Here is a 23,975-nt window from a genome sequence, read left to right as displayed (position 1 = left end):
CTTCATAATAATTCATCCCATTTATGAACTTTAATCAAACCCTTGACAAACTATTGACCACAATGATGACATGGGAAGTTTATATGTCTTGCTTTGCCCTAAGTAGGTTAGACAGACAGGAGACTTTTCCATAATAGATAAATTCTTTAGTCCCTTGAGTGTCCATTAGAGACAAGTTCTACTGTATATCAAAACATTTACTTGTCCAAATGACAATGTAAGACAACAGTACGACTGTAAACATCATACAGCAATACAAGTAACATTTACCACCATACAAGTCTAAAAGAAGCTCAAGAGTTCACCTCAAATCCATCAATGTACCATTCATTATATGAGTATGGGCATATTTCCACCAAATACAAACCTCAGAAAAGGAACATGCAATTCCAAATGTTCATAAACTTCAAGCATGTATTATTTTTCAACTTCAAAAGATGTTATTTGGGGCAGACAAAAAATGGAGAAATACATCATTACAACATAATGACAAACAAAATACCACTCATTGGTGAGTCCTACAAGTCAAAAGATATCACAGTTCACTGTTATCAATGTTATTGAAAGAGGAATAAAGTTGAATACATATATAAATACACAGACAGTCTGCATCTGATAACGTCTTTTTACATAGCAAGCCTACATTTCTAAATAATCAAACTTAACAAAATTATAAATGCGTGAAAAAATATCATGAATCAATGGTACATACTATGGAAAAACCTCAAAAAATAAACAATCGTTGTGCAGACTACTGTCTGACACAGTTATTGTCTTCTAAAAAAGAATGTGAACTTGTCCTTCATTCAGTTATTATTCAAACCAATGCCTAAAAATAAATTAGTTGAGCTCTACAGTATTCATTCAAGTCAAGGAATGTATTTTAACTAAAATACCAAACAGTCAATATTATTCATAAGCAATCAATTCTTTGTGCATTTCTTGGCAGCTACAAACCACAAACTGAAATACCCAATGAACAATTAATTCTCTCTGAAGACAATAGAACTCTAAACAACAAAATTTAAGAATGGAGAAAAATATAAATCTTTGCCAAACCACAAGTGTGCCGTGAACAGCACGTTATACACCTACCCATGTTTAATAGTCATCTATGCATATAACTGAAATTTCCAAACAGAAACCCCTTTTCTTCTTTCATGCACAATGAACCAGGCCTCCAGCCTTTTGAAGCTGCCCACCCCCGCACCCCTAAAGACTGCTTCCTTATTCTGGGTGTAAGCCATCCATTAAGACTGGTCCAGGTCCATGGTGTAGAACAAATGGCACTATTGAGAAACCATTTTTCTTCTTTCATAGTGACCTTGACTACTGACAATTATTCATTCCCAAATCATTTGGCTTCTTCCTTGTGCCAAGTGCATGCCATCCGGGTACATGTTGCAAACAAGCACCATCATACTGTGACAAATCAATGATATTTCCAAACTAAAGTTCCAAATCAAATCAAGCTGTGTTATACACAACTACATTTAGCATTCATCTGTTAGTTATTCATGGCCAAAGAAAAACTTTCTGCGAAAGTAGAAAGTCATGTTTGGAATTATTTGGGCTTTTAAAAAAACGGATTTGCCAACACTATAAATCTGAATATCAGAATACAGGAGTAACCACTTCACTGATGACTCGACTCTCCAGAGTGATGAAAATAAAAGCATGCCAAAAACTGAAAGTGAAATCACCAAACTTTAGTGGAATTCATCAAAGATCAAAAACACTACCATTTTGATTTAAAGAGCCACTCAACTCAATAAAGCAGTGTTGTACTATTTATTTATGGACATCTATCCATCGTCAACTATAAAGCTTGACAATTCTAAACCCAGGTACAAATTCCCTTTAGACACTAAGTTCACTTAGACTCTTTTTGCCCAAGTTTATACAATGGTTTGAACTGAAGCTGAATAGAACTTGAAGGACCAAGTGGCTGTTGCCATAAAAGCAGTCTTTTGGGCTTCACTCCATGGAAATTAATCATTGATAAATAATTCTGGCCAGATGCCACTCATGTCTCTCTGAAGTGATTCCCCCTTACTTTCTTGACAACAATAAACCTGCTGTGATGCATTGCTGAACTGGACGTGAAACTGTTTTCAGACATGATCAAATAGTTTATAAAATGACAAAAATGTAATTTACTGTAACACATTATTTCATTCCAATAATATATATGTGTGTGTGTGTGTGTGTGATTTGGATTTTTAATGTAGCTTTAACACTTTTTCAGTCATGTCGCTCCGATGTCTGCAGTGTGGCAGTTTATAGTGATGTCTAGCATTGGGGCATCATGCTGCAGACATGTAGCATGATGTCCCACTCACTCACATTATCCTGACACCAGGCCGACCAGTCCTAACACTAACCTCTTAATGTGAAACGCCAAGCGAGGCACCTGTTAGTAACATTTTTGTAAGTCTTTGGTATGACTCGGCCAAGGATCAAACCCATGACCTCACGCATCTTAGGTGAACACTCTAACCACTAGGCCAATGGAGCTGTCTCCCAATCATATGCTTTCTTAAGTCATATATATTTATATGAGCAGCCTATGAAAGTGAAGTGAATTTACGAAAAGGGGAGGAGGTGGTAATGTGCCGAAAAGTAATTTTAATTTTGTAATCGTAGAATCTGCAGCAAAGATGGCATATAATAAAAAGAACATTTTCCTTTCCTATTTTAATACTGGATATATTTTTATCTGTGGTACCAAAAACGATAGAGTTTAGCTCATGGCTTCACCACTCATTAAAAATATGTGCTTCGTATCACATGATGAAATATATCCAGGATTAATGTAGGCAAAGAAAATATCCCTTGTTTGTATGTGCCGACACCAATGCTGATGCCTGAGTAGTACAGATCTTTACTCTGTAGAGGTCAGCTAATATACAAATAAGTGAAATGGGATTTTTTAAACAGTAAGGTATTCACCAATTCCATCCCTTAAAATCAACTCTAGTAAATTAATATATATATTTTTTTTAATTCCCTTGATAAAATTAGCAAGCAATTGGTATGTAACTACTGAAACCAGTAAGCATAAAAAATGTACATGTATAATATTCTACATGGAAAATATCATGGAGTGAAAGATCACTTTAGTTGGTGTATCCAATTCAGCCAACTTTTGGCAAATATAATCTTAATTTTTTTTAAAAAACAACAACAAAAATGTACCGCTAGTGTAACAAGGACTACATGGAATCCAGTGTCTCTCACATGTACCTCATGCTGGGCCAACTGTTATGTTATCTTACTTCCCAAAACACTGGCACAATACAAGTACTTTAGGCAGAATGTTGATGTTGATGACAACAAAGACAGAGTCATTACTAGAAAAGTGATTCTTCTGTCTCACCATACTAATTCAAGCATGACAACAAGATTTGTCAATAGATCCCCCAAAATGTCAATTAAAACTTAGCATATATACCTATCAGTCTTTAAAATATCTTAGAAAATATGTGCTATCATACTCGAACTGACACACAATCCTCCGCCTTTTGTGCTGAAAAAGCAAAAATAATAATTATGTTTATCACACATTTCCACTGAGTATACACAACATGTTGATAACCTCTTTAATCCATATTCCTCGTACTCTTACTAAAGTAAAAATTCTTTCATCCTTCATTACACTATAAAAAGTTAATATCCTTTTCTTCTTCTAATGTTTAAAAAAGTTCCACTTCCTACCTCTGATAGTCTCTGATGGTATTCCTTGGATTCCTTGAGCTTCATTTTTGACAAAGAAGGGCGACAACAGCAGCAGAACAATCGGTTGCTGTTGCTCTTATACTGCCAAATGGAATTTGTAACGTAGCTGCCTCTGATGGCTTTCTGAGATCCCGAGGTGAGGTCAGCACTAACGGAGCTCAGAAGTCCATCATCAGTCAAGTACACCAAAAGGGGAAGAGCAATTTCAGATGGCTTTTTGCAGACTACCACAGACATGGGGCTGTCGAGGTTTTAGTGTCCCCTTTCCTCCATATACACTTACAACCATAAGAATTTGTTCAGGTATGACACAGTTATCACTGAGGAAATGTCTGACAGTTAAATCACTTCCCTTGCTTACCATGTTTTGCTTGACTGAACAAAGCACTGAAAAAAACTACTGCTTTAGTCACTCCTAATCCATTCATTCTGTCTTCAGCTATACAATAATATCCATTTTATGCACGAATCCATCAATGAATGACTTAATTCAACAAATAAGCCACAGGTATTGTTTGACCAATGTTATTGTCACCTGAACTTATCTAGGTATATGGTACATGCTAAGGACCAGGTTGATTCACAAGGCAAGGCTACATCAATCAGTCTCTACCTTATACAACTGAGACTATTCTGATCTTTAAGCAGTAAATGTAATTACCAACAGACTGTGCTGTGCAGGACCTTTATAACACTGGTCAGTGTTTATTTACACTGCCTGGCTTCAATTAACACAATCATGTATTACCCTGAGAATGCAACATGAACTGAATGTTTCTTCTTCCCACTGAAAATTGGTACCTTATGGCATGGCTATTTTCCATCATTTTGGGCAAACACATTCTATCATCAGCCAAGATAATGTGTATTCATAAATTATGAAAAAAAAACAGAACACTGAGTATTAACAGATGTTTATTGATTAGGAAATATGATTACTGCCCAAACAAAGAGCAGTAATGATGTATTTGCTGATGCAATCAGACAGTGGTTGCCACCCTTTGATGGCTGTATTCTTTACTAAAGATAAGGAAGCTGCAGTGGTTCAGTGGCATATTATGCCAAACTCATGCCCAGAATGTTACAGGTTTGATTCCATGCTCAGACCAGACTGGGTCAGCTGCTAAGTCTTATCCCTAGGGAATGCTGGCAAGCTCTTGCAATTCACTAAAATGTGTGGTCGCAATTGTGTCCAGTTCAGGAAAGTTTAACTTTAATTTGAAACTGGAAGTACAGCTTTCTTATTGACCAAACCAAGGGTTTAAAGTTGAAAATGTAGCACAAAAACAAGTAATCAGGGACCCTCACTACCTAAAATGTATATCTGGAAGGTTGTGTGCAACATTTTCCAACTATTCTCATGCAGAGGTTTTAAAATGGCTGTATTGTTCTCTGGATCTCCAGGTGGCCAAATGGTCTACAGCACTCACCTTTACCAATCACTGCCATCTCATTTCTGGGCTTGTCAATGTCGGTATATGAGAAAGCTTGCCAGTAGCTTCCACTGGATCAATAATTCCTACTGGAGTTTTCCCTGAGTTCTTCCTCTACCAGTAATACTGGTCAACATATGTAGCCAATAGTGTGCTGAAAAAGGGATAAAACCCACAAGAACAACAACTGTATTGTTCCTAAACCATAGCAATCCAATTAAGTATGCACAGAACTGGTTAGCATGGCAATATTGGACTGATTCTAGATCTGCAACAGATAGGGACCAACCATTTTTTAAGTGGGGGGGGGGGGGTCTTGGATTTCCTCTTCAATCAGAATAATTTTTTTATATTTTATTACATGATAATTTTTTCCCCAACTACTGTTGAGATAAAACTACTAGTCAAATTGAGCATTCAAGAGAAATGAGAGTTGGATTCACTGTGTGCATCTCTCTCTCTCTCTCTCTCTCTCTCTCTCTATATATATAAGTATGTATGTATGTATATATTCAAACAACTCCCATTTCCACTGCAACTACATTACTACTTTTTCCTCTATCCGGCAAACTAGTTGATTTGATCCAATCATCTAAGAATAAACACCGCCATGCTTTTGAAGTCAATATATTGATACCATTGAGTCTAACTGACAGTTTGATGGTACGGTAAGTAAAATGAAGAAATGAAATGCTTTTACATCAATTCACAAGATACACCTTTATCTAAACAATGTCTTGCACATCTAACAAAAGAATCTGCATACCTGGAGTGGTCACTGCTTAACCAATTTGGCCCCAATCCCATCTGTAGGCGTGATGAGGCTGTACCCTACTTCTGAGCTCTGCAGCATCAAGGTCATTTAAGATACACCAACATGGTTGGTATTAAAAAAAGGCAGACAGATATAGCTCTAAAATGATACCAAATAATCTGGAAGTTCTAGTTGCACTACAAAATACAGAGGGAAAAACCTCATTTTTTTGGACCTGGTTTTTTTTTCACCCAAAATTCGCTTGAGGTCGGAATGCAATTTTGTGTCCAGATTTGAGTCCTTTTGGCCTCAGATCTAAGGCATACCGGTCTTAACTGCACACAGACAGGTGATTCTTTGCAAAAACTAGGATAAGGTGGGCATTTGGAATAAATTGCGGTCTCCATACGAAAATGATGGGTCCATTAAGCAAAAAAAAATCCACACAAAAAAATATTTAAAAAATCCAACTTTTACCCTTCTGCTCATGAGCAAGCAAAATAACCAAAGAAAAATGATGTTTCTAATACAACTAGGCTTTAGTCTCATGGAAAATCTGTTGAAAGCCGATGTATTATGATGTATTTAGAAATAGCCCCCCAAATGTCTTTCCTACGCACATTTCCGGCAAAAATGACAAAAAACTCTAGGGCCAAATGAGTTAAGCCATGATGAAACCATTGTTTAGTTAGGAAACACCTGACCACTCAAGGCAGGTGACTGTCTAATAAAAATAGAAAATTTGCTACAGGTAATTAGAATGACCATCATGACCAGGTGACTGCTGAATACAGGTGACTGTTAAGACAGGTTTGGCAATATATATATATATATATATATATATATATATATATATATATATATATATATATATATATATATATATATATATATATATATATATATGAGCTACAGTAGTTTTCTAGCACCCCATGCAGGAATCAGCAGTGGCCTCAAGAAGTCCTTATATTTTTCTAATGGAATTAAGCCTGACAAAAAACAGAGATCCCTCTGGCCACATCTGGCAATGTTTTCATTTTACTTTCATACAAACTTTTGTTACAGTCTGCAGTCCAGAGGACTGATATAAGAAGTCTCAAAACTTTACACATAAATGCAAAAACATATACAAACATAAAATTACATACATTAAGTGAGGTCCCTTAACACAGCTACAGAATATGCAATGTTCATTTCCTCTCTCTCAGACACCTAAAGATCCTTTAAGCTGCAATGCAATCCATGTATCAGTAGCTATAACTTCTATTCATATGATGTTTGCAAGATAAATCAAAGATGTGAATAAATTATACACTATTACTGTGTACCTATTTCATAAACAAGTCATTTGATTCATAGGTGATTTGTTACTACTAAAATCACATAGTGGAGAATCTTATAGACCAATTTTATGCATCACTGTTTTGCAATACTGTGCACAGTAATTCAACTAACTACATGTAGTTGAACCACACAGCTGAGTACATATACTGTATGCTTCCTTCAATAGATGCTCAAAACCTATATCCAGTCCAAGCTTTGAAATTGTATGCTCAAAACCTATATCCAGTCCAAGCTTTGAAATTGTATGATCAAAACCTATATCCAGTCCAAGCTTTGAAATTGTATGCTCAAAACCTATATCCAGTCCAAGCTTTGAAATTGTATGTAATCTTACATTTACCACTGTGGGTCAGTGGTTCTTCCCAGGGTTTTCCCTCATATATTAATATACTGTATGCCATGTATGGCCTATAACATGCTGAAAAATGGAATTAAACCCAAGACAACAATAACAACATATTCTTATCCTGATGAATGGTTGGTGGATGGATATTGGCAAGTCAATTTTTTCAACACAAACAAACAGTTGCGTTACAGTATCACATCCCACAGGACAAGAAGCAATTAAAAAATTAAAACAGTTTTAAGAGCCTAGGGGACAAAAAGAACTGGATTTTACAATGGTCTGCTTTACTATGATTTGTTATTGATTGTTATTGAGTACCAATTATCACAGACTTCATATTAATTCAAACTATATACACTGTAGTTAAACAATAGGATCCCTTCCCAAAGGCAAGACTACTGGAAATGTATAATTCTTTTATAAGTTCATCATGATTGATCTATAAATTTCAAATACTCCATTAGTTGAGAGATTTATCTCCTATCTTCCTATCTTCTATATAACTCGTGATCCAGTATCTTGCCTCAAAATGATCACCATTTACAATATTGGGCCTGGTATCACCTCTGATATATCAGCCAAAAAAACAGGATCCAATACAATATCATAATATGTCATATGAAGATTAAGCTACACAGCCTATTGGTTCAAATTAAATAGAAATAAAAATGATACAGTATTCACATTTCAATGGAATGCCTATCCAAAATATTTCAAGGTCATTAATATGTAAATGAATAGTTTCTTTCCATGCAGAGTGTCATGTTTTATAAATGTATTACCGGTAATGCAGTATACTGTAAAATTAGTCTAAGTTTTGCATGAGGCAAAGGTCTTGGCTTAGGGGGAAAGACATACTCCTCATAAAAGTTGTCTAAGGAACTTGTAGTTGGAAGTCTTTAAGAGACACAGGACCAAAAGAGTAATGAGACGATTCTGTAAAAGAGGGAAAAGAGAAAATGGTACCCTATCTTATTTTCATAAAATTTTTCTTTGATATGTGTCTGAAGATAATTGTCTGAATTCATTTGTCTAGAATGTTAGATGACTCATGTATTCTAAGAATTTCTTACATAATTTTCTTGACAGGATTTTGAGATATTTGTTTGAATTTATTCATTTATATGTCATATGAATTATGTAAACAATAAACTGATATTGTTAGATCTATAGGATGTTATGATGATAGATTGTTAGTTAGCAAATAATGTAGTTAAGACAAGAAATGAATTCATTAATACATTCATATAATTACGATGTGATTTCTTGCAACCGATGAACAATTGTATCAGACTGAAGCAACAATGAGGGCTATTTATCACTGGCTGCATGGTGAAGGCCCAACTGTTAGTCAATAAAATGATTAATATATGTAGTTCACATGGTAGAAGTATAATTATTTATTATGTGGGACCACACTATGCTGAATTAGTGAGGTTACATTGATCTGCAGAAAAATACATTAATTTTCCTGTACTGTTTTGTTTATGGAAGGAACTGAGCCAGAATTTATATGGTAACTGGGTGTGTTAAGGAAAAAATATTACGTTTCTTTACCATTTAATGAATGGTATGTAAGTAAATAACTCCATGGTATGCCAGACAGCAACCTGAAAACCATATTAGCAGTTAGTGTCAGTCTGAATTATGACATGACAATATCTGATGAAATGAGAGAGGAGATGATGTTTTATCCAAGAAGTAAAAACTATTTAAATGAGCTTGCATATTTATCTATTTAAAAGGGAAATAGCTCCAAGAGGACATAGAAGAAAGACAATATAGCAATTAATGACCAGTAAGATGCTGGAGGCAAGAAATCATTCTTTGCAGCAGCACAAGGGAGCCAGAGAGGATAAATTGACCCCATCCCTATTCCTGGTGTTGAAACTGGTGTGACCCACAACCATGTCATCATGTTATACAAACATGCTGGAGAACCGCTCCAGTGGCCTAGTGGTTAGAGTGACTGCCTGAGATGCAGAAGGTCATGGGTTCGAACCCCAGCTGAGTCATACCAAAGACTTTTAAAAATGCTACTAACAGCAACCTCGCTAGGCACTCAGCATTAAGAGGTTAGTGTTAGGATTGGCCAGCCTGGTGTCAGGATAATGTGACTGGGTGGGATATTTTGCTATACGTCTGCAGCATGATGCCCCAGTGCTAGACATCATTATAAACTGCCACACTGCAGACATCGTTAAGATTTGATATTAATATTATTAAATTTTACATTAAAAATCCAAATCACTCATGCCAAATCACAAAAACATGCTGGAAAACTGAGTTTGAAAATGTTATGATTTTATGATGAAATTTGTCATATCCATGTAAACAAAACAGCTGATGTTATAATAGCTTTTGGCAATTATTTTCTACTAGAAGTATATCGTTCAAATGTCATGCTCAATTTCATTTTGTTTATGTAATTAATAAAAATTTTATATTTTATATATGGAGGCTCATGCTGTTCTATTATATAGCTCTGATCAGCAGATCTCCATTTATTCCATCCATTAATTTCATATTTTTTTTATTACTCACTTTATCCAATTAACAACACCAGGGTCAATCATCCTCTAGACAAAGATAACCACCACCACCCATGCACACAACACACTTGAATACATATTTTCAACTGAACACATAAAGCGCATGTCAGAACATCTTGGCCACAGCTTCCAGCACATGTAAGGCAGTTGGATATAATTATGCCTCTCTCAGTATACTAAAGGATTAGCTAAGAATAGGTCCATGTGGGAAGCTATGGTTATGAGTAACCGGTTTTCTGCTCAGAAGTGCCCAGGTTACCATAGAAATACCCACGTTGGCTGCATCAGCATCCAACTGGGAGGTTTGGTAGGCCACTTCGGGGAATGTACACAGTAGCTGGCAGAAGAGACACTGCTAAGAAATATTTTGGTCTAGAAAAAACCTCTGACATTTCCTCAACTGTAAATGGATGTCAGATTAGCAAAAGGCTTTGTTGTGTTGGCACCTGCAAGATCTTTTCCAAAATGGAAAGGATCTTTTTGGATTGTGTGCCAGAAGGTTTGGGGCACAAGTATGGTTCCTCTTTGAACTAAGAGGATGAGGTGGGTCTGAGAGAAGGTGTCATAGTCCCTGCTTCCGTCTGGAACTCATTTAAGTCAAGGAGGAAAGAGAGGGCAACTTCATCATCATAGTCTAGTACACTATGGGTCTGAGAATGGCTGGGCATCATTATGTCCCTTGGTAGGGGGCATAGGAGCATTCTGCACCATGGTATATAGTTCAGCACAAGTTTTAGAGGGGAGACTAGAACGCCTGTCTACCCTGGATGATGTTACACCTTTAGCTTTTCAAGTGGAGGCCATCTGGTGGGGAGGCGATAGTGGGACACAAGCTGCAGCATCACCCTGATGTGAGTGCATGGGCATTAGGGCATAATGGAAAGGAAGGGACATCATTGCAATTCCTGTTTAATGGGAGGGTTCAACCCACCAAGCTCTACCTCTCTAATGGGAGGGAGCAACCCACTACCTGAGGCGTACATGTGGTTTGGAATGTGAGAAGTATTCATTTTCTCCTCCCTACTGGGGGGAAGTTGATCAACTCAAATGTCTAATCACTCCAACTGGAACCGCTTCATAAGCTGCCAAAAAAGTTGATGGACCCAAAAGAAAATCTCGAAAAATCCAAAGATGAGAGGGTGGGTAGGTTCCTCTGCTCTCCATATCTACACTTGGAATCAACTATATTCCAGGTGCCAGAAGGCCACAAATCACAAAAAGTAAAATTTTTCCAAGTGCACTTGGAGCACTTGATGTAGTCTGTGTGAGCATTCTTAGGGCCTTCTTATGGCCACACTGCCCACAGACTTGGAAATTACCTGTACTTTTTCCTATAGAAATTAAGATATTTCACCTGCGAATTTATTAAAGAAACATGCAAAATAAATATGCAATCTTAGTTTGAGTGTGGGCAAACATTAAATGTATACAGTATTAAACTGAAGATAGAGGAAACAATGTTAAACAGGAACTGTTGTGATTTTTGTATAACATAGGCACTTACCTGTTGTTGCTGTTCTTGTTGTTCTAGGGTTTAACGCCATTCTTCAGCACAAGATAGGCTATACATGGCGGCCAGTATAACTGGTGGAGGAAGAACCCTGGAAAACACAGGGAAGAACCACCAACCCATGAGAAGCTACTGGCAAGCTTTCCCACATACCCACGCTAGCCAAGCCTTGGACTCGAACCCAGCACTTACCTGTACCACAGTGTATAAATGTAATAAGTGTGTGCCCACTCCAAAAGAATGGAACATGAAGTAGTCTCAAAAGCCCTTTAAAGAACTAAGTTCTAATGGGGGAAAGTTTAACATACAATTTTCCTTAATGAAATGGAATGGACAGTTGTAACACTGAGACTAATTAAAACTGCAGAAGGAGACTGCTTTTATTTGTGGTAAGTTGCTACATGCACAATTTCTCTGGTGATGGTTTTGGCAATTGTCTCCACAGTTGGGTGTCTGTGAAATAGAATGACAGATAATATCTACCTTCTGCACATGACCATGTAACACAGAGCATGGTGTGCAAAACGGTCACACTGACTTTTTTCCATTCTGTGGGACGACAGATTCAAATTGAACAGATGGTGTATTGTCGGGATGAAAATAATTAGCTACACAATAGCAACAGGATAAGTAATTGCTTCTATTAAAACAACAGTTATCTGAAAGAGAATAATAATAAGACTATTATATCACGTGACACTCGCCTGCTTGTATTGCAGAGCATGCTATATACACAAGCGTATTTGTACTAGATAGACCATGATTCATTCACAAGGAACTTCCTGTCTCTTCTTTAATAGGAAGAGGAGTGATTGTTAAACCTTTATTGTTCTCTAGGAGCAATGCAAAAACAGTAACAATGCAATGCAAGTCAAGTGAATTATTAAAATACAATGGCAACACAGGGAAAAAAAATGTTTAATCAATTATTTAATTAAAGCAATTACAAGTTCCTATTAATTTAGGTAGGGCCTACTTGCATTATAAATTAACAGACAGGACTTACCAATAACCATTTTTATGTTGAAAATAAGAAAGGTGAAACACAACATGCCTCTGACTATTTAAAGTCATCTCTTTTATAAAAATCTTAATAAGTATCTAAGTAGTTGTTGTTGTTGTTGTTGTTGTGGGGTTTAACGCCATTTTTCAGCAAATGACAGGCTATGTATGGCGGCCAGTATTAATGGTGGAGGAAAGTATCTAAGTAGAACCTAGCTATAAATGTTGCTCTATGAAAAGAAACAAAAAAATCAAGAAAAAAGTTATAATTATTACATGCTGCAGTATTGCACCATGAGCAGCTCAAGTCACATGCTTTTACTTTTGTAAATGCACATTAATATGAATATTTTAATGAGGGAAATGGGGTGCCCAGTCTACTCTATGAACACAAATTCCACACATGTGAAAACAGAAACATAAAATCATTTTATATTATTACTGTATTGTTACATTTAAATGATGGATGTCATGTGAAATTAACAATAAGTGATCAATATCTTTTATACTGGTAACTTTTAATTTGCTTCAGTTCAAATTTGGAAAAAGTTCTATGATAGGTAACAGTATGATAAAGTACAGTGCTTTAACGAAGTGTATAATGACCATGAGATGAGATTTCTATTTCATAATACAGTGTATTGTTGGAAATTCATATTTGGCTGGAAATATGGCAAGAGTTGCTATTACTGGTACAATGATACAATACAAGGAAATCTTCTTGTGGAATAGCGTGTGGACTGATGAATGAAACTTGGTAAGTGCAAGAATTTTCGTTTGTTTACAATATTTGATTCAACTGGGGCTGGTTCTTGGGGGTGTCTGACAAAGTTTGAAGAATGCAGGTCTTATATAACAAATTTATGGTTGTTGCAGGCGCAGCCCATGCTCTTCAAAGAGTTTGGATTACTGCAGCCTGGTGATGTGTATTGCCTGTGTGTCTGGAACAGTGCTTTCTGTTACAGTTAACTCCATACAGCATCCCCAATTTTATCCTATCTGTAAGCACAGTAAATTTCCAGGTCAGCATCATTAAATCTTGCTAAATCTACATGAAGTATTTAAAACTAATTAGATACTTTTAGCTACATTTAATAACACTGACCTGAAAATTTACTAACTTGCAAATAGGAAACAATTTGCTATAATGTGTGTAGTTTCTAGTATTATACCAAACAGCTCAACCCTGTGCATGTGTCTGTCTCTCACACTGTTTTGTATTGTATGCTATCAAAATTGGAGAAACCTTGAATTGTTTTGTGACTGAATTTCTTTTTGTTATATATCTGCTGATGTTGCTGTTTGACTTTACAACAACTCTGTCAGGCACAAAAGACAACAGGGTTTTTATCTTTTTAAAAGTAGATCCTAGCATGTGGATAGCATGACTGAGACAACCAGTCTGAGACACAAAAAGTAAAGTAGCAAAACAGCTAGATTTCTGTCACATGAGTGAAAAAAAGAAGGTACAGTGCAACATGATTTGATGTTTTCCAAAAAAAAATTTTTTTAAACACTGCAAAAAAGTTACATAACAAGTTTAAATCAGATTAGTTCATTACTTTAATGGGGTTCATCACTGACCATGAACAAATGTAATAGACTAGCATCACTTTACAAAATTATTATGTCCTTGCTAATGATTACAATACAAGAATATTATTGCATTGTGAATTATCAAAAGACTTACCTACCCCTGGATGCTGTGTATTTACTGGATATCCTCTTTCTGTCCACTCTGAAAGAAGTAAATACAGTAAAATTCAGTATCCTATAATTAAATTTTCTTTCTTGATAACCATCTGGGAGGAGGAAATGATGCCCAATGAGAGAAACCTGGCAAAAGATCAAAGACCCCCGGACTGTGAACTTCACACGAATGTGCAGGTTTTAAAGATGTGTTGGCAATCCAAGTGATAAGACAACGACTGCTTCCAACTGAAGGCATTCTATACCACACAAAATAAATAGTGAAGCAGGTTTATTTGCTGTTCCTCACAGTGTTTGACACACAAAATAAATAGGAAAGCAGGCTTATCTGCAGTTCCTCAGAAAGTGTTTGACACAAAAAATAAAATAGGAAAGCAGACTTTAGTTGCCATTCTTCAGAAAGTGTCAGAATAGCACAAAATAAATAGGAAGGCTAGCTTATTTGACCTTCCTCAGAAAGTGTCTGGCAAACACAAAAGCAAAACTTAGACATCCATAAAAAAGATGTTCCCCATTTTATGAAAATGCACAAACATTATGTGTGGCATCACTGGGGATACTAAAATAATGGATCTGGGCTACTAAAATAATAGATCTGGGGCAACTAAAATAATGGATCTAGGCTACTATATTAGGTTTAGTCTATCTAACCAGGATGCCATATATATATATATATATATATATATATATATATATATATATATATATATATATATATATATATATATAATCTCATGACTTTTTCTAAAAAGAATTTAAAAACATGATATTATAAAAAACACAGAAATAATATTTCATAAAAGAAGAACAAGATTTAATGAATAATGACAATGAAAACTTTCATATTAAAGTGCCTTCTTTAACTTAATGATTTTAAGTGGCATGGACAAACAAATTTTTTGCCTGGTAGCCAGCGACAACTAAGTTTAAAAATTTGTCGGATTCTAAAATTTAACCTGATATGATGCCAATGTCAATTTTAAAATACATCTTTGTGTCTCATGATCAGTTCTGAAAAATTAAAATGAACTAACCAGGGAATAATTTGGTGTTTCCTAATATTTTCTTATGTCAAAAATTACATGATTTTTCACACACACACATAGAGGAAGTTACAAGCTTCTGTGGCAAACTCATCCCACCTAAGGCACCTTCTATGATTTGTAAATCCCTGATTCAAACAATGACAACATATCCAAGTGGACCTGATATCACTCACCTGGCTTACTTAACAGACGACCATTTCACGATACAGGCATAACCCAATGTAAACTGTCTCCCAAAGTTGATGTCATATCAAGTTAACCTATTTTATATATGTACAGTCTGTTGCTCACAATTAAACTTATGCAAGATCTTGATCATATAAACCTATTTATAAAGTTTCCTTGCAATTGGATGAGAAATAATGTTTCCAGATCAATTAAGATAACAAGCTCAACCAACTGGATGAAAACTTACCTAATTAATATGCATAGATCACACTTATTATAGAAACTCTAAAATACCCTGATGATATACATTGTAAGCTTATTTCCCTAGCTGGATAATTTGGTTTCAGGGATTGTTATGAGCTCAGCCATTCTGATGAATGACTACCTCATTACTCTGCATAGATTTTACTGGTAATCAACCTCGTCCAACGTCTTGATACAAGACTAGTTAACAAGTTTCATCACATCTGATTAGAAATACATAAGAACCTTGAATAAAGTCAAGCTCAGCCAATCAGATGCAAGATCACATCATAAATATGCATGATCCTGCTCACAATCATAATCAACCAAATCTGGAGGATGATATAAGCCTACTGATCAAGTTTCATCAAATTCTATCATAAGTAGTCTCAAGAGTGGTAAACAAACTTAACCAAACAGATGCAAGATCACCTCATATGTATGCATAGGTCTCATTCATAACAAAAATCACCCAACATCTTAATGGTATAAGCCTGTTTACCATGTTTGATTAAAACTGGGTCAGAAATACTGTCTCAACAATGGCAAGAAGCCCAGTCAATCCAATGCAAGATCAACTTATTGTTAGGCATAGATCTCACTCACAATAAAATTCATTAGGTACCTTGATAATTACACAGTTTCATGATTCAAGTCTATTTACAAAGTCTGATTAATATAGGATTTCTAGAATGTCAAAAACATGGGGCTTTTTGTTTTGTGAGGCATAATACCATTTTAAAACCTGTGATAGGCCATACATGGCAGCCAGTATATCTGGTGGAAGAAGAACATGGGAAGACCTTGTGAATAACCACTGACCCATGGGAAGTTACTGACAAGCTTTCTCAATCCACACATTGAATAAGCCAAGACTCAAACACACTAATGTAAAACTCACATCTGCTGTAGCACAGTAACAGATCTACACTCATACAATGCACCTGAAGATCAGGTTCAACACACTGTTCAATTTACTTGTGATTTCAAGCAAACAGCACAGGCTCCGATCTGCTCCAACATTATACAACGGCATATCTGGTCTATGTTATTCACACCTGGATGCACACTATACTGAGGTAAATACAATTTGATATGATTGACGGGTGTGCTAAAAATTTACATAATTTAATGAATTTTGTGAGACTAAAATCTACAATTACACTACTATGTAGGCATGAAATAAAGCATACATTTTAAGACTTTTACTGTTTTCATCTTTAACTCCCATCTCCCACCCAAATGAAGAATCCCTAAATCAGAGAAAACAGCACCTACTAATTAACATGGCATTTTCTTTAAAATTAACAATTTCATTTGAAAATGTTACATCTTTTTGTAAGTAATTTATGGTTCATAGTGAAAATTTAATTAAATCTGGGTAACAGATAAGGAAGTTATAACAACTTAAATTTGTGAATTTTATTGATGTAGTAAAATTTGCCACATGCATCAGACCATCAGTCAACCAAGCTACTTTTTAATCAGATAAGCTTGGCACCCCAGATGTTACTGCATATATAACTGGTAACAGTTGAGTCCAACTGCACATAATGTAGACCCTGATCCGTCATTGCAAAATGTGTTGGCAGATCAGGACCTATGTCGTTTGTTCTACTTAATGTTCATAACAAACTGCAGAGACCCAGATCTACCAGCACATTATGTGATGGCAGATATGGGTCTGTGTAGTTTGCAGTTTGACTCAACTTACAAGCAAATATAGCTGGTAATACATCAGAACTCAACTTGAGAGTGTGCAGCATAAACAATGCTTGACTAACTTCTAATGGGGTAGGTGGAACTTAGGGATTTGCCAAAGTCTCCAGTGATGAGCCCACATGTGTAAATAAGACTATTTTTACACAAAATTTGGCATATTTTCTTGAAATGACCTGTCTGATGATAAGACCAGCCCATAGTTTTCAGCAAATACAAGGTGGGCTCCTTGTGTTTATCACAGGAGAAATTATGAACATTTCTGGGGAAACATAACCTGAAGGTTGGCAAAATGAACACATGGTACTGTAAGTGTAAACCCCACCCCCCTTCATGGTCATTGTTTGTTTTTCATTCGTTTCACTGGCATTTTTGGTTATATCATCCCAAGAAAATGGGAGCTATGGCACTGCCATTCCAATAGATAAACCAAAGCAGCCGATCTAGGCTCATCTGGGCAGATATCAGATGCATAACCCTTGCATACAAGTCCAATGCTCTACCATCTCAGCTAGTGCAGTTCTATGCCAACTGAAATTTTTGCACAGAAACTATTTTTCTTTTTTTTTTCCTCAGTTGGATTGACCATTACCACTGACCTTTTGACCCCCAAATTGATAGGCATCTTCCTTACCATAAGTGCAAGTAAGCAACAAAGTCTGGGCCAGGTCTGTGATGTAGAAATCATGTTATTGTGCAGAAATCATTTTTCATCTTTCAATCAGTGACTCTGACCTTTGAACTCTGGACTCCAAATCAATAGGATTTTCTTTTCACCAAATGCAAGTCTTCAGCAAAATTTGAGACTGTAGCTGAAGAACTCAAGTTACTGTGCAAAACCATTTTTCAACCCAAAGTCAAAATTATTCTTTTCTTACCCCAAATAAAACCCATTTACAAAGTTTAGTATCTGTAGATGGTAAACAACTAAGTTATTTTGTGCAAAAAGAAAACTGTAGCAGAGAAATGGACAGACACATCATATGATACATCTTATGATCAGCGTATAACAACTATAGCACAATACTTGAACCCTTCAATAGTTTGACAAGCCTTCATTTTATTGAACAGTATACACATTGTGCCTTCATTTTCCAAGCATCTGTTATCAGTAGTTGGAGAAGATTGGGGCAAACTTTATGGGCCAAAAAAAGTTTTTAACAGGGGCGGTGTCCTAGGTATCTTACAACCCATTACTCATATTTACTCTCTAAAGAATTATGTTCTGATAAATTCAGAGATTAATGTACAAGTAGCAAAATGGAAACGCAATAGCATTAATTTTCAACATTCTCTGACTTCATGATGGTACATAAATCTATCCCGATTAAAAAATTTTGTGATACAGATCAAAAACTGACACTTAAATATTACGGAGTCTTTTTCACTTGAACAATATGTAAATGATCATAATTAACAATATGTCAAATGGTCATAATTTACTAATTTTACTTGAATACAGGTCTCATAAATATATGAAAACTGATATTGCTTGCAGGTACCTTGTACTTCAAAATCTGTCCCCAGTTTGCTACCAACATGACTGTATGCTATACTGTACCACTTTTTCACGGTCGACATTTACGATTATTATTTATGCTCAGAAAAGGTTTAGCAGCAGTTCAGTTAATCCTAAAATATTACTGAATGCAAATTTACACAGTGGGCTAGTTAAAAATTTACAGTTTTAAATATCCAATCAAATTCTAGCATTCAATAAAGAAATAAAAGGTAAGTTTTAACTTATTTCACCAATGACTGACAGAACTTTTCAAAATCATTCTGTGTTTAAAGATTAAACCGCAAAGCTAAACAGCTCTAATGAATGTAAAGTAGGCTATTCATATATACAGACTAATTCAAAGTATAAATCAGTTCAAATTACAAGTAGAGTATCAAACACATTTCAGTGCACCCCTTTGTTCAACCCTACCCTTCTCACCAAAATGTGCCCCATAGGGAGAAGTACCAAATGGATAAGAATATACACAGGGGCTAAGTTAATTTTTATATCTCAATTTATCTTTTCATTTAAAGTTGTTGTTGTTGTTGTAGGGTTTAACGCCATTTTTTAGCACATGATAGGCTATACATGGCGGCCAGTATTAATCGTAGAGGAAGAACCCAGGAAAGAACCACCGACCCACGAGAAGCTACTGGCAGGCTTTCTCACAACCCACACTGGCTGAATCTGAGACTCGAACCCATGCAGACAGAGGTGAGATGGCAGTGATCCATAACAGAGAGTGCTTTAGACCACTCTGCCACTTGGGGCCCCTTAATTAAAAGTACCGTATATACTCACTTATAACAGAGGCAAACAACAATCATTCTGATCTGCCATAGCATAATGCACCTGCAGACCAGGTTATATGTTGTCTATTCTACTGATTAATCCTAACAAACTGCACAGACCCATATTGGCCAGCACAATATGTACCAGAAGATCTGGGTCTGTGCAGTTTGCAGGTGGACTCAAATTATAAATGGATATATATGGTATGTGTAAGTATATAAATCTTCAGAAGGAAACATCAAAGTCCTTCCATTATGAAAATTATTTACTAATAATGAATATTTGAGAGAAGAAAAGAAACTTTATTTCATACACACTATACAACCAGAAGTCTAATATTTCGAATCAATAGTTTTCAATTCATGAACAATTACCCCCCTCCATGCCTTGTACATTGTATCAGTGTACTTATGATACATTTATATAACCTGACCAAAGAAAAGCTATAGTTTGTTTTAATTTTATTTTGTTTTTGTTTAATCTCAGACTGAAAAAAGGGTGTTCAAGGATTTTGTCAGTTTTTCAAATGTGTTTTTGTGTAATGTATATAGATTTAAAGAAGCTGTTTATATCTCGCCCAATAAACAATGATGTAACTGACGTAACAATGATGTCAAATTATTTACAAAATGCTTTGAAAGTATAAATTACCTACCTAAAGGGCATCAATGACAATGATGCAAAAGTGCTTGCTGAACATATTTTTCAATATATGAACCAGCACATAGGAGTATTCACTTTTTTCCACATGTATGCATGCAAGCATGTGCACACACACACACACACACACTTTCATGTATGACATCCAGAAATAGAGTGCTTTGTCCCAGAGAGACCACACTTGCACTTTTATTTAAATTTCATCTATATGTCGCTTTATTAACTCTAAAAAGACTTTCAGAATAAATATTCTTTGTAAATTTTCAGAAAACATCGGCACTCTGTCAAAAGTTACTTTTTTGGTTCTTCTGCACATATTAGCAGAATTCATTCTCTGCTGCCATTAATATTTTGAATCATGCAGCTTTAAAATTACCCGGAATCAAGAACTCTTGGCAGAAGTTCAGATAGAGAAAAATATTTAAAAACACCACTTTGTCAAGAATTGAACCAAGCAGGTTTCACAAAGTTCCATTACTGGTACGAATTCTTGTTGTCACGATGTGCACCCACCCACCCCACCTTTAACTTTGCAGATTTTTTTTTATATAAAAAAAGAAAGAATAGCCATTTATCTGGTTTTAGATTGGACAGTCCAGTTTTGCCCATTATATTGTTTGTCTTCATTGGTCAATATATTTGTCATTTATTTAAGATCACGATTATATGAAACCTGAATATCAGACTTATCTGTGTATGAATCCTTATGACACCATTACATAGGTTGGGTCAGAAAAACATCACACTTAGCAACCTAAATTCCACCTGGCCTTAACGTGATCATTTATGATTTGAGGTACGATCTTGAGTTCCTTCAGTCAACACCCTAAAAAAGCAGATCAAAAAGGTGATCATGTTGCTAAATTCCACCTGGCCTTAATGTGATCATTCATGATTTGGGGTGAGTTCATTCAGTCAACACCCTAAAAAACATCATGCAACTTGTCCTCTAAATACAGTCAAGCACAAATCAAATTTCATGACTGATTGAACTGTTAACTTTACATCTTTTATTTTTATACAAAATTTTAATATCTTAATAAAGTGTATTTTATAGTTTATCTTGCTAAACTTTATCTTTAAATTTATTTTAAAGGGTTTATCTTCCAAAACTTTGTGCAAGTCTTCACTTCACATTTTTCAAAGTTGACCTTCTGTTGGCACAATGTGGTCACAATTGTGCTGAGGTGCCACTACATGCATACATACAATGACCACAACATCACTGACACTGGGTTATTCTGTGATATGGCAGTGCCATGCTAATTTCTCAGAAAAGCACTAATAACTGGAATATATGAAAATCACACTAGTATGTGCAAACCCAATATTTTTCTTTATTAAATCTTCATTTTTTTTAGGAAACTCCTTTTTTTCAAACCTTGCTGGCTGGCTCACTTAAACTTTCAGTTCTAACATAAATCCTGCAATGACTGCAGGTCTGTTCAGGAAAGAAATAAATTATATGCAAAGTGACAATTTCAACCCATATAATAAACATATGAGTCTCAGATCATACATGTACGGAAATTCCGTACTTCATCTAACTTTAACAAAAATACTGTAGGCTGTAAATTTAATGCCCTTCCATGTTTATAATATGATCTATATAGGCTTTAGTTTGGAAAGGCTGACTTGGACAATTATTGACCAACATGACCATTGGTCAATGTATGCTGTCTTTAACAAAAAAATACATTTGCAAGAATAATTATTTTCTTATTAGACTCACTGTGAACAAAGACCTTTGACTTTTAGTCCCCAATATCAATTGGTTTCATTCTTACCATAAATGCAAGCCATCCATAAAGTTTGGTCCAAGAGCGACCTATAGAACAAAGTTAATGTGCAATGCCAAATTTGTCTGAGTTACAATAAAACTGACCTTTGACCTTCTGACCCCAAAATGAACAGGCTTCCTCTGTACTTCAAAAGTGGGAGCCCACCACATGCCTTGATTGTGGTATATTACCCAGAACTAAAGTTATAATGCCAAAAAACATTTTTCTTCTTACATTCAACAACCTAAGAATCTGACCTTTTGAAGCCAAAATCAGCAAGATTTTTCCATAACTCAAATGCAAGCTATTTACAATTCTGATAATGCTAGATGCTTGGAAACTTGAGTTATTGTATGGAAATGAATGGCTGGACAACACAACATGCTATAAAGGATACAGTATACTCCACCATATGGAGGTCATCTACAAATCTAGCTGAGTATATTTTATAAAGAAAACAAACATCTGTAGACACAAAACTCTGCTGATTGGACAAACCATTCACCAAAAGTACTTCCATGTGGTACATACAGTATACATCACAATTAGGCATAGGAAGAAAAAAAAGCACAGCCATGGCAGCTTGAACCCTAACCTCATACTCAGATGGATGGATGGACAGATGAATGGATAGAGTTAAATTGCATATCAGCACAATCCTAGCTGCAAATTGCTAAGAGTAAAATTAAGAAAATATAAGGTAAACATTTCAAACACAATAAAGATAAATCCTTCAAATAAACATAAACATGCAGTCCTACAAGACAAAAAATAAAATGTAAAATACCCATAAAAATCCTTCAAATATAGTCATTTTTGGAATAGACGTTATGATGTAACTTCCAGCCAGGTAAGAAACTTATGTCATAACTTTCATCCAAGTAATCTCCCTGTTTGCAGTTTTATGGGTATAGTTCAATATCATAAAATTGACTTATTTCTGTTATTTGAGTTTACATTGTTAAGGAAATGTAGAAAGTAAATTAACTACTGTAACAATATCATCCATTTGTATCTATGTCAAAGATTGGACCCTGGGTGGCAGAGTGGTGTAAAGTACTGGTTTTTAATGATGACTACCTGTCTGCATGGGTTTGAGTCTCAGGCTGGGTCAATGTGGGTATGTGAGAAAGCTTGCCAGTAGCTTCCTGTGGGTTGGTGGTTCTTACCAGGGTTTTCCCCGAGTTCTTCTTCTACCAGTTAAACTGGCTGCCATGTATAGCTTATCATGTACTTAAAATGGCATTAAACCCACAACAACATCAACCTCTGACAAAGACTGGCTGTTATCATAGCCAACATTTCACAAAACAGCTACAGGGTCCATTTTTTTAGATTACATAAATCATATAGCCACAAAATGCCAAATACTTTCCCCTGTGGTATATCAACATAAAATTTTTAATCAAGTTCACATGAAACAAGAGGACCATGTGGGGCTGAATCCATTCACCATGCTGACACCTGCCCAATATCCAAATGCAGGATCATCTGGCCAAAGAATGAGTCAATATGATGTTTTCTGTAAAAATGTTAACATCAATGTTGTTGCTAGCATACGTTATAATAAACAGTTGTTGCTAGCATACGTTATAATAAACAGTTGTTGCTAGCATACGTTATAATAAACAGTTGTTGCTAGCATACATTATAATAAACAGTTGTTCCTAGCA

At 35.5% G+C, this 23,975-nt stretch overlaps 1 protein-coding gene across 3 annotated transcripts in view; it reads right to left on the bottom strand.

Annotated features, from left to right (window-relative positions):
* LOC149807832 (focal adhesion kinase 1-like) overlaps window positions 1–23,975 on the bottom strand; it is a 242,187-nt gene that overhangs the window by 196,351 nt on the left and 21,861 nt on the right. For 2 of the 3 annotated variants that reach the window (XM_089971208.1, XM_089971216.1), the window contains exon 2: window positions 14,370–14,417. Coding sequence is in view for 1 of the 3 variants with exons in the window: in XM_089971144.1 (XP_089827270.1) it covers window positions 14,374–14,417 (44 nt within the window). In the remaining 2 variants the exon portion in view is untranslated. The remainder of the gene's footprint in view (window positions 1–14,369; window positions 14,418–23,975) is intronic. The other variant, XM_089971144.1, reaches the window with a different exon arrangement.

This window comes from Sinohyriopsis cumingii, chromosome 1, assembly GCF_028554795.1.
Source record: "Sinohyriopsis cumingii isolate HCF-2022 chromosome 1, ASM2855479v2, whole genome shotgun sequence".
NCBI lineage: Eukaryota > Metazoa > Mollusca > Bivalvia > Unionida > Unionidae > Sinohyriopsis > Sinohyriopsis cumingii.
This window is presented reverse-complemented; position numbering and strand designations above follow the sequence as displayed.